Source organism: Ahaetulla prasina, chromosome 5, assembly GCF_028640845.1.
Source record: "Ahaetulla prasina isolate Xishuangbanna chromosome 5, ASM2864084v1, whole genome shotgun sequence".
NCBI lineage: Eukaryota > Metazoa > Chordata > Lepidosauria > Squamata > Colubridae > Ahaetulla > Ahaetulla prasina.
Genome location: NC_080543.1, coordinates 107,547,983 through 107,559,399, shown reverse-complemented (window position 1 = coordinate 107,559,399; position 11,417 = coordinate 107,547,983). Strand labels below are relative to the sequence as shown.

At 49.8% G+C, this 11,417-nt stretch overlaps 1 protein-coding gene across 1 annotated transcript; it reads right to left on the bottom strand.

Annotated features, from left to right (window-relative positions):
- Positions 1-5,736: 5,736 nt before the first annotated feature.
- Positions 5,737-11,134, bottom strand: ZIC2 (Zic family member 2). The gene is made up of 3 exons (XM_058185628.1): positions 9,896-11,134; positions 7,659-7,822; positions 5,737-7,082 (listed from the first exon to the last, which is right to left on the bottom strand). Exons 1-3 carry the CDS (start codon positions 10,965-10,967, stop codon positions 6,789-6,791), a joined length of 1,530 nt encoding a protein of 509 aa, XP_058041611.1. The 5' UTR covers positions 10,968-11,134; the 3' UTR covers positions 5,737-6,788.
- Between the last annotated feature and the right edge of the window lie 283 nt (positions 11,135-11,417).

Genomic DNA, 11,417 nt, shown 5'->3' with positions numbered 1-11,417 from the left:
CCCACTGATGTTAAATAAGCGGCTTTTCTAGAGGCTGTTCTTTGATCTCCAATTAAAGGTTGTTTTTTAGTTTTAGAAGTTCTACTGCCATTTGAGCTGGGGAAAAGTGACACATTTCCTCCCTCCCCTCTGTCTCAACCAGCACCTTGAGCTGAGTCCATATGCTCAGCAATGATTTTTTAAATTTTATTTATTTTTTGGCTGGATGAGCCTCCAGGGACCGTGGCTTACTACCACCATGGTCGACCAGTTTGGCAGATTGAAACTACCGTTGCTGCAGATTCACCCAGGGCCTGCGGGGCCCCCAGAAATGCCGATGGCAGCCAGTCCCGTACAGTTCCCAGGCCAAAGATCCGCCAAAGGATGTCCTGGGGCCGGCGAGGCTTGTTTCGGCGGATTGCTTTTCCTCCCTAGACTTCGGAAGTCTTTGAAGCCTCGCCAAGCGCACACACTCGCCCTTTAGCCTCCTTCCCTTCCCCTGTGGCTGCTTGCGAGGAAAAGCGGGGGGGGGGTGCTCTTGGGACGGAACCTTCGGCTCTACACGGGATTGCTCTGCAAAGCCGCCTTTTCTTTCAGACAGCTTCTTCCAAGGAAGCCGAAGATTTCACCCCTTTCACCCCGCTTCCCCCTTTCCAACCGGCCTCCCGCCGCCGCTTTCCTGTTCTGCAAAACCGAGACCTTGCAAAGCCAAAGAAGCTCCGTCTCTCTCCCCGGGCACCTTCCCGTTGTGGTCAAGAACTTCGAGGCGGCGGCCAGAAACAGGTTAAAAACCGCCCGCCTTGGGAGCATCGGCGGCTGGAAGACTGAAAAGAGGATCTAAGCGGGGAGTTTCTCCCAGCCTTTTGCGCAGGGCTTCATTTTCGCAGAATACCCCGGAGTAGCTTGTATTTGCCCAAGGGGCTTCCAGGCCAATATCCCCGGAAACAGATCTTGCCGCCTTCAAGACGAGAAGTTTAGCTGGGGGTGGGGTGGGTGGGTGGGTGATGTTATGTGATCGATCTCTGGATCCCTGCTTACCAATCAGACTTGAACCATTTTCGTTGAGTTTTCTCTCTCTCTCTCTCTCTCTCTCTCTCCCTTCCTTCCTTCCTTCCTTCCTTCCTTCCTTCCTTCCTTCCTTCCTTCCTTCCTTCCTTCCTTCCTTCCTTTCTCTTTCCTGGTAGCGTAGGATCAGAGGTGGGGATGCGCCTTCTTGGTGCTGTTCGCCCTCTTCAAAGTTTCACATACACCCCTGACTCTCTTCGGCTGCGTCGAGACGATCAACGGGGGATTGACAATTACGCGGTGTCCGAGCTTTCAAAAGAGCAGAGGTGTCTTTCGTGGCGGCCTGCTCCGTTCTCTTTCTGCGGAAAGGGATACCCATCCAAGAAAGCGAAGCAGGGACGTCAGGGCGCAAGTGCTAAGCCACCCTTGCACCGCAAACTTTACACAGGCTTAAGGCTTGGTCGGATCGCGCCCTAGGGAAGCGCCTCTGTCTTTGCTTGGGCAACCCCGACAGCTGAGCCACGGAGACGCTTTCTCCCCAAACCGCCCCCCTCGCTCCATCCCTGCCCTTAGAACCATCCCATCCCCCTTTTAAAGATTTTGGCTTGAAAACAGAGGTCAAGGGCCCAAAACACGTTTCCTCGGCAGGCCTTCGCTGCTCTGCTTTGCAAGCAAGTGCGCTTAAGAAGAGGACGGCGGTATAAGTGACTTGCGTTCAGGCGTCCTTGAAACGGATGCTTGATTGGTGCCCTTCTCCCAACGACAAGACTTTTAGCAGGGCCTCTCCAGCCGCACTTCTGTAGCCCACTTGGATATAAAGGCTGCCTTGAATTCCATCTGGACGAACCCAAATAAATCTGCAAGGAAAAGGAGTTTCTTTTAAGCAAACCCACTGATGTTAAATAAGCGGCCTTTCTAGAGGCTGTTCTTTGATCTCCAATTAAAGGTTGTTTTTTAGTTTTAGAAGTTCTACTGCCATTTGAGCTGGGGAAAAGTGACACATTTCCCTCCCTCCCTCCCCGACACAGAGATGACCCACAACTCCAAAGACTGATCTAGATGGATTGGGGCGGGGGTGGTGGTGAGAAGGGGGCGATGAAATTAAAACTAGAAAAACATCACTCAAAACTCAAGGAAGGTTATGAGTATACCTGAATGTTCGGACTATTTTTTTTTTACTCGCGATTTGTGACGGCCTCTGTGGCTATTCGTGTAGCAATACAAAATCGGTTTAAATTACTGATATAAGGAGCCAGCAAAAGTTGGATAAAAGTATATGACGCTATTGATTAAATGACTCACGATCTGTTTTCGACTTCCTTTCACAGAGGAAAACTCTACTGCTTGGAAACATCTAACCAAATACCTGCATACTGTTGCTACTGCTTCCTCCTTTATCAGTACAACATAGGGCCATGTCCCTAAAGAATCCATAGGAATTAACTGCTGGGAAATTAAGTACCTTCGCCACCATTATCAAATCACCACCATTATTATCAAATAATAATAACAATAACAACAGCAGCAGCAGCAAGAACAACTAATAACAATAGCAAAACGGGAGAGTCCTTAGCCAAATCATGACACAGGTGAAAGACGCATCCCGGACTACAAGCGAAGTGGCGCAACCCGATCTCTGCTCCTCTTGAGAGCCTTTGCGCTGCCATTTCACCACGATCCCAGAACTGCACGACAGTTTTGTCTGGAATAGCTGCCAGGGCAGCTCCCTTGAGTTAATCTGGGCGATCGCGGTTTCAAAGGAGTCAAGGTTGATCCCACGGCCATTTTAGACGGTGGCTTTAGAGTAGACGTTGGCTTTAGCTTGCCAGCTCAATTGCGGATAAAAGTCCCCAAGCTCGGGATGGGTTCTGTGTGTGTGTGTTGGAGACCCCAGTCTTTCAAGCCTTGCCTTGAAGGTCATTTGGGCTCTATTCTTTACAACGCCTCTATTATACCCGCTAAGCCGGTGTTCCCTCCGGCATTATTCAGGCGGCAGCAGCCCTGAAGACGTCCCTGGTCTCTTCCCGAGACATTCCTGGTAGGAAAAAAATGTTGTCCTGAGATCTCGGTCTCCGCGATCTCCCCACTCGCTTTCGATACCTAGGCCGAAATCCAGTCCCTGCCCGCCTCGGGAAAACGGATGCCAGAGCAGCCAAGGTCAGCTCAAGTTCAAGTTCAGGGTTGCCCCCAGATGAATGGGGCAATGCGGGAAGGGGCGGACGGGACTCCTATTTCTCCCTTCCCTTCTGGGGTTGGTGGGGAGGCGAACGGAGGAAAAGGCGGCTTCCAATAAGCCGTGGTGGAGGGGACGGGGACAAGGGCTTTGGCATTTGGAGCGCCGCCGGAGCAGAAGCTCTTCTCCTTTGCTCCAGGCAGCTTCTTCATCGCCTCCAGGAGCAGGGTAACCGAGCTTCTAACCGCGACCGGGTTTAGGGAGGGGGATCCCTCCTTCGGCATCCTGCGCCGGACCCCGACGGCTCCCTGGAGGGAAGCAGGGACAGGGCTACTCTCTGCCCACGTAAATCCCCGCCAAGGCTCTTCCAGCCGAAGCGTCCAGCCCCGAACAAGGACTCTCAAACAGTCCGCCTTTCGCGGAGGTGGGGAGGTGGGGGCTGGAATGCGGGCTCGAGGGAACTTTCCCCTCCCTTAAGCCGGGTCGGCTTTGGGAACCCCAGGCCTGCTTGACTGAAACAGTCGCGGTGCAACCACGGCCTTCAGCTTCAACGCAGCCGGCACCGGCTCACCCGGGTTCTGCAGAGGCCGTTCCCCCCCCCCCCCGGGCGCCGCTTCTCCTCGGGATCCGCATCCTCCGCTTACGGTTTTAATACAATTAAGAAAGGAGGAAGAGGAGGACGGTGCTCCCCCCCCAGCTCCTAACATTAAGAGAGGAACGCGAGGTTTTAATAGTCGTTTGATTGCTTCAATGTTGTTGTTGTTTTTGGGTTGCACACTCGAGAATGAATGAATGAATGAGAAGAAATGGACCCAGCGCCTGAGAGTAGAGCGGATGGAAACCCTGACTCAAGGGGAGAATGAAATTAGGGTGACAAACTGAACAGGAGGTGTGGGGAAGGGGAGGAGAGCGAGGATTATCCCCGGCCTCCACTTTCCACTGCGGAAAGTTGGGTTTCTACCTCGACCCGCACAGCACCCAGATAAAAATATCATGCCCCGCCTTTTTTAAAAAAACCGGCACGGGACTCAAGTGGAAGTAAGTGGGGTTTTCTATACTGAGCAAATTGATCCGCCTAGGATCCCAACTCGGACTCTTCTCTTCCTTGCCACGGCGGAGATCGCTGTTTGAGAGCAACCTGGCCTGGAGGACCGGAAAGAAACAACGCGGCGTCTTTTTGCGAGTTGTTGGGTGGCGTGGAGGAGCTTGCGGCCGTATGACAGGATCACGAGTCGGCAGGCCTTAGGAAAAGGAAGGAACTGCACGGTGGTTTTCAGGATCCAGTACTGGGAGATTTTGGGGAAAGGCCAGGCTTTCGAAGATTTCAAGCTGTCAAGCCCGATTGTGCTTAAGATTCTTCGAAAGAGGCTTTAAAAAAAAAGCTTTCCTGAGTGAGGATAGCACGTTCAGATCTGAGGACGAAATGTATTCAGCCTCACCAAAGCCTAGCATGTAAGCAGAAGTGAATTTAGGATGTTTTTTAAAAAAAAAAGTGGGGGAAGAAGGCATCTTTAAATTTCCACTCAGGTAGAGCAGGATGTTGTATTTTATAGTGGTAACGTGAAGGGGGTTATAGGTGCTCCAGCATATTAATTCACTGTCAGTATTCTTCTTGGCCCTTATAGCTAAACACGTGCTCCTGCAGTAAATTGCATGCACTTAATATCCCCAGCGAGAATAAATATTGACTTTCAGTCATCAGATAATTTAAAATAAAAATAATAAGAGAAAACGAAATTATTATTGGAATTATGTAAGAAGTCCTTGATTTTACTGAGATATAGCAAGAATGTATGAGCCTCCTTTAAAAATAAACCAACAGCCCAACTGGTTAGCTTCATTAAACATTAATTACCATGTAAACAGAGAAAAAGCAACAGAGAAAAGCCACCACTTCAAAAAGTTAGGTGTATTCTTAGAGAGAATAAATGCATGAATATAAACCAAGAGAGTAGTAGTTCAGATCTCATTAGGCCCAGAGAAGTATAAAACTGAAACAAATAAAGTATTTCAGTTAAAAGGTACAAGTCATTCTTCAAACTTCTGTTCATTTAAGGCTCCTCTTTATTTCCGAAGGGTGAAAAATGAAACCCATGTTAAGTCTTCTGCTGAACTGGCATTCAGACTGCATAACGTAACCCCAGGGGCCTTTCTCCAAGTTTTGTGCAAGGCAATCCTATGTGTGTTTTTTGAGTAGTAGGACTCTGTGTTCATTCTAACTTACTCTCAAGTAAATGTACATATGCAAGTTCAGCCTGCAATTCTGGAGAGGGGTTATACTATTTGAGCTTTTGAAATGTAAAATGAGTTTTACTATTAAAAAAGAAACTAACAGTATTTCTTTTGTATAATTTCTACAATTATGGTTGATTTTAATTGCTTTTAAAACTCAACTTAATAGTTTCATTCTAACCAAGTATGAACACTTTTAATTTATTGGGATGAGGATAAATATATATGTGGATTAAAAATATCATGGACTGCAGTTTCAACACATTTTATTATATTTCTGTATGCATTACTCTCAAAAAAATCACAAGAAATGATGAAACCACATAAACCTCCAAATAAAAAAATTCTGAAACAGTTTATGCTCACAATTGTACATATTTATAGTTAAGAAACATTTTTTATAAATACTGTTTCCTCTGTAGCAAGTTAATACCATAATTTAATTACAAATGGATAAATATGGCAATAGGTATTTACACAAGGAAGGGTGTTATTACGGAAAAAAAATCCCTAACAGCACTACGTTTATTTTCCCTACCCCACCCCCACAAATTTCCAAACAGGAACTAGCAAAAAGCACTAAAACATCACATGTAAACCCAGCTAACAGAAAATACATTCACAAGTGTTGGGAGAAGGGGGAAATTTATCTGGGTCATTTTGAAAACAACATAGAGACTTTGGCACTTTTTAAAAAAATCTTTCAGATCTATATTTCAATGAAGTTTACAATCAAAGTTGCCTCTTTTAAAGGGAACACAATATTCAATACCACAATTACAGGGGGAAAAAACCATTTGCTTTCATGTTTTTCTCTTCTCCCCTTTTAAAATTGGTAAATTTAAGAATGGGGAGGAACCAGGAGAGGAGAGGAGAGGAGAGGAGAGGAGAGGAGAGGAGAGGAGAGGAGAGAAGAGAAGAGAAGAGAAGAGAAAGGATGCTCAAGAGGCAGAAAGAGTTCTGAGTGAGAAATGATAAAGAAAAAGCAATCCATAGCTCACAAAGTGGACCAATTTCTATACAATAAGAAAAGGTTGATTACCACCTTGGATTCTTCTATGTACACTGGGAGAGATGGACGAGCTTTGATCTTTTGTCCGCAAGGCGCTTGGAGGACAAATCTCTGCATACGGAATATTTGCAAGTGTGGAGGCAGCGGCTGTCTCTGGTGGGGAGAACCCTTTGCTCCTCCATATTCCGCTTTTTTTTTAAGAGCCCCTCTCCGCATTTCTCTCTCTCTTTCTCAGTCTTTCTCTTTCTCTCTGCTTCGGAATGTTTCGAATTCAAGCAAAAGGAGAAAAAAGAGAGTGAATGAGAGACAAAACAGAGAGTTGCAAAACGGACTCCGACTGCTTGGTCCCCAGGGATCCAAGAAGAGTGGCAGCAGCACTGGGCGTCCTCAGACGTACCACTCGTTGAAATTGGAGGTGAGGCTACTGTGGCTCCCGCCGCCGCCGCCGCCGCCGCCGCCGCCCGACCCACCCGTGCCGCTGCTGCTACCGCTCCGATGAACTGCAGACGCCGCCACCGCTGCTGCGGCGGCTGCAGCCGCAGCAGCAGCCGGAGACAAGTTGGAGGCGGCCGTACTTTGGGTCTCTGTGCTGGGGGACACCAAACCGGGAGGGGTGGAGGATTCGTAGCCAGAGCTGGCAGCAGGCGAGGAGTCGGAGCCTTGCGGGGAAGATTCATGAACCTATAAGGCAAAGCAAAAAAAATATTATTATTAGATGTTTGGGCTGGATTTGGCATTTTTATCCACCTATCAAGTCCTTCCCAAAGATGTTTGAGATAAATTATCGCGGTTGGATGTAATCTGAACTAAGAGCTGCCTTTTACAATGGATGGTTTTGTGGATGCAAGTGGTGCTATCTTTATTATATTAATAATTAATACTATTTTCCTCCGTTATAAATAAGAACGTTAAAACAGGAAGAAGGCTTTTCAGAGCTAAGGCTGTGAGTACCCACCAAAGTCTTCCTTAAAAAGGGGTGGTTAATTTCCATCCTCCCAGACAGCATATAGCGAACCCCAATCCTGTCCTGCGCAAACTAAAGTTACATAAATCGTAGCGCAGAAAAGCGGGCGTTTCTGATACAACTCGAGGGCTCCCTCTGCCCCAGGCGAAAGCCCTCATTTTAAGGGGTCTCTGGCTTCCCCCGAGCCCAGGCCGCCTCCTTGGGCATCCCTCGGCTGCTCTTTTCTCTCTCGCACTTGCTCTGCCTCCCGGGTCCCTCCAACTCCGCTTCCCAGGCCAGCGCCAACGGGTTACCTTCATGTGTTTCCGCAGAGAGCTGGGGTGAGTGTAAGATTTGTCACACATTTTGCACAAGTAGGGTTTGTCCGAAGTGTGGACGTGCATGTGCTTCTTCCGGTCGCTGCTGTTGGCAAAGCGCCTGTCACAGCCTTCGAACTCACACTGGAAGGGTTTTTCCCCTGCAAGGAAGAAGGACAGGGGCCGGGGTAAATGGCTGCAAAAAAGATCAACCCACCGAGGCCGGATGCAGCCAGCTTATTGAAGGGATCCTTTTTCAGGAACAGAAAGACCTGTGCTGAGTGAGTGAGCGGCTGCAGAGAAAGCAGAATAGGCCAGGCCTAAAGGAAGACTGATCAAATGCCACCTTTTTTCTAAACACCTTAATTTGTAAATCCCAGATACTTTCTCGTGCTGAGAAGGGTAAAAGAAGGCCGTGCAGTATGGCGGGACTTAGGTAAAACATGATAATCAGGAAATTTGAGAAAGTTCCGGGAGCTGTAAACTTTGTTTTCTAGGCAGACGTAAACAGACAGAGAGAGATCACACGTGTGAAAGACAACCTGTGGCCATTGTTTCAAATCCTAAATTCCCGGCAGAAAGCAAGAGAACGCGGCCTTGTTTCTATTTTGGGATACAGCTTAGAAGCAAAATTAGCTTCTCAGGTCAATCCAGGTTTAATAAAACTAACCAGCACGGCGACCCAAGATCTGAAAAAGCGCTGTATTTTTAATTTTAATTTTATTTTATTTTGCGTTAATGGAAAGGACATTGGAAGTTAATCCTGGTAGTTAATCCTGGTAGCCTGGGGTGTTGGTGGCAATGGGGAGGGGGGGGCGTATGTGAGAAAGGACTAAGGAAGAAAACAGCTCCAAAATCTTTTCTTGGAATATTCGTCGACCTTTTTCACCCTGTTGCCAAATTTCCGAGTAATCTGTAGGTGTGAGAATTCAAATACCACAACCTCCGCTCCCCTCCCTCTAAATCGGAGGTGGGAGAGATGGGCAATTTCACAAGAAATTCCATTAGTACGTAAATTGTTCCTTAAAAGCAAACCGCTCAGTGCCAAATCGCGGCCATCTCCCTGCAAATCAACGCCTCGGGTTTGCTAAACCTCGTTAAAACCTGTCTGGCACTTCGGTTCGTCCTTAACATGTCAACAACACAACCAGAAAGGCCCAGAGAGATCCCTTCGTTAATACTGACGTCCGGAAATCGCTCAAATGTTTGACTTTTTTTCAGGGATGGGAAAAGAAAAGCGGGGGGGGGGGAAGAAAGCCTGGGCTCAAATGTGACCGCGAGAAAAACCGTTGGAAACTGTCTTTTAATTTCATCGCTTGGATTTAGCTGCAAAATCGCGGGTCGTTTTGGCCCTATAAACCAGAGGATTCTAAGCCTGAAACGTTACATTTTCCGGCAGTTGTTTGCATAATAAAAACAAGAAAATGCAAAAACCCTTCAGCGGCAGCGACTGAGATTTTCAAAATGAGAAAGTGTTGCTTCTTATCCCCTTAAAATAAAATGAAAAGCGCCAGCATCGCTCTGCGAAAGGAGGGACGCTTTGCTGGAAAACAGAACTCATTTGGGAAGAAAAGCAAATCTACTTTCACTTCTCTTCGCTCCTTTTTACAGCGCCGTATCTTATTCATTCTCCTGGATAATGCAGTTAATGCGCCTATTTCGGTAATTTTCCGGACCTCTACGTATTTATCCAGAAATAAATCGGAAGGATATCTAAGTCAGCGTCCACGGAATTGTATATTTACTGTGCAAGTAATCCTCGAAATCTCCGAGTTTCCCTTTGTTGTTAAGCTCAGAAAGGACCAAGGGGTACAGCTCGCTTTTGCCGCCTTACGCCCCACCCGCATTTCCAGCTCTAGCGTGGCCGGTGCTTCGATCTTCCAAGGAAAATACCTGGTTCCTAACTAGATTTATCTTAAACTCACGTTTGGTTTTACTCCGATAGAGAAGTGCAAAATTCAATAGCGAGACTAGCGTGGACCTTTAAAATATTCTTTTACAAAATATGCCAAAAATTAAAACTCCGTACTATTTAAAGAAAAACACAGGGATTAAAATAAACTAAAGGGTTTACGAGCCGTGGTCCGTGCAGACTGAGGAGCGAGGCGAAGGAAGAAAGTAAACCTTTCTATTTGAGTTTGAGCGGAAACATTTTTTTAACCGATCTGCCCTTCCCGCGGCCACTATCCATCCGCCGCCCCTCCCCGCTTTCTTCCTCGTCCGTTCCGACTGACCTGTGTGCGTCCTTTTATGGATCTTGAGGTTCTCGGAGCGGGCGAAGACCTTGCCGCATCCCGGGAAGGGGCATGGGAAAGGCTTTTCGCCCGTGTGCACGCGGATGTGGTTGACCAGCTTGTACTTGGCCTTGAAGGGCTTCCCTTCGCGCGGACACTCCTCCCAGAAGCAGATGTGGTTGCTCTGCTCGGGGCCCCCGACGTGCTCGACGGAGACGTGGGTGACCAGCTCGTGCATGGTGCTGAAAGTTTTATTGCAACTCTTTTTGGGGCTGCTGAGCTGCTCCGGGTCGATCCACTTGCAGATCAGCTCCTGCTTGATGCATTGCTGGCGCATGTAGCGGAAGAAGGCCCCGGGGTGGTGGTGGTGATGGTGGTGATGGTGGTGGGCGTGCGGGTGGGCGTGCGGGTGGTGAGCGTGGTGTGCCGCCATGTTCATGCCCATGTTCATATTCATGGGGCCGTATTGGCCGTGCAGCTGGGCCGCCGAATAAGGATCAGTTCGGGGGCTGGACACCTGCCGGTACTGATCCGACCGACCGAAGACTTCTCCGGGTAAGCCCAAGCGCATCTGCCCGTTGAGTACGTTGGGGGAACCGGGAGCGCCATGCTGATCTCCGATGCCCGGGAAGAGCAGGTGGCTCTGCGCCTCCGCGTGCGGGTGGTGTAGGCTGCCGGTGGCCGCCGCTGCCGCCGCCCCAAAGAGCCCGTGCTGCCCGCCGCCGCCCGCCGCCGGCTCCCCGAAGCCTCGGCTCCGAAACAAGAAGTCCCGCGGGGAGTTGAAAGGCGGCCCGGAGTAGGAGCCGACATGGGCGGCGTGCGGGTAAGCCGGTGCCTGCGAGCTGAAAGCCGAGCCTTGCCCCGGGGAGAGCTCGTGAGCCGCCGCCGCCGCCGCCGCCGCGTTGAGCTTGAAGGCCCCCAGGTGAGCCGCCGCCGCCGCCGCCGCCGAGTCCACGAAGCTGTTCTGCAGGCTCAGTTCGCGCTCTTGCATCTCCGCCGCCGACGGGGGCGGGTGCCGGGCGAACGTGCCCACTCCCAGCGCGGGGAACTGCGGCCCCGCATCCAGCAGCATGCCGCTCGAACCCCCCTCCAAGGTCCGGGGCTCTGAGCTGTCGCCGCCGGCGGAGCGAAAGAAAGACCGAACGGCGCTGCCGAAGCGAGTCCAAGCGCAGGCGGCCACCCGAAGGGTATTAAACGGCTGAGGCGGGGTTGGGCCAGCCGGCCGGCAGGCGGGAAGGGCAGTCCTGAAGGGACGAAGGCAAAGAGCAGTCCGGGGAGAGAGAGGGGGCGAGAGAGAAAGAGAGAGAGAGAGCGGGGGGGGAGAGGGAGGGGGGGTCTCGCTTTTCCCTGGGAAAATAAAAACACAAGGCACACAAACCCCCGGCGAAGAGATGTCAGCGCCACAGTCACACCAACAGCCTCTCGCACACACAGACGAGCAGCTATATAGTGAGAGCCGCGCGCGCTCGTTCGCGCGCACGCACGTACACAGGGAGGCAAAGAAGTGCGCGCGCGCACGCGC

Coding starts and splice junctions, on each gene's coding strand:
- ZIC2 (XM_058185628.1), bottom strand. CDS start 10,967: ATGCTGCTGGATGCGGGGCCGCAGTTCCCCGCGCTGGGAGTGGGCACG. Junction 7,823..9,895: donor CCATAAAAGGACGCACACAG/GTCAGTCGGAAC, acceptor TCTTCCTTGCAG/GGGAAAAACCCTTCCAGTGT. Junction 7,083..7,658: donor CTCTGCGGAAACACATGAAG/GTAACCCGTTGG, acceptor TTTGCCTTATAG/GTTCATGAATCTTCCCCGCA.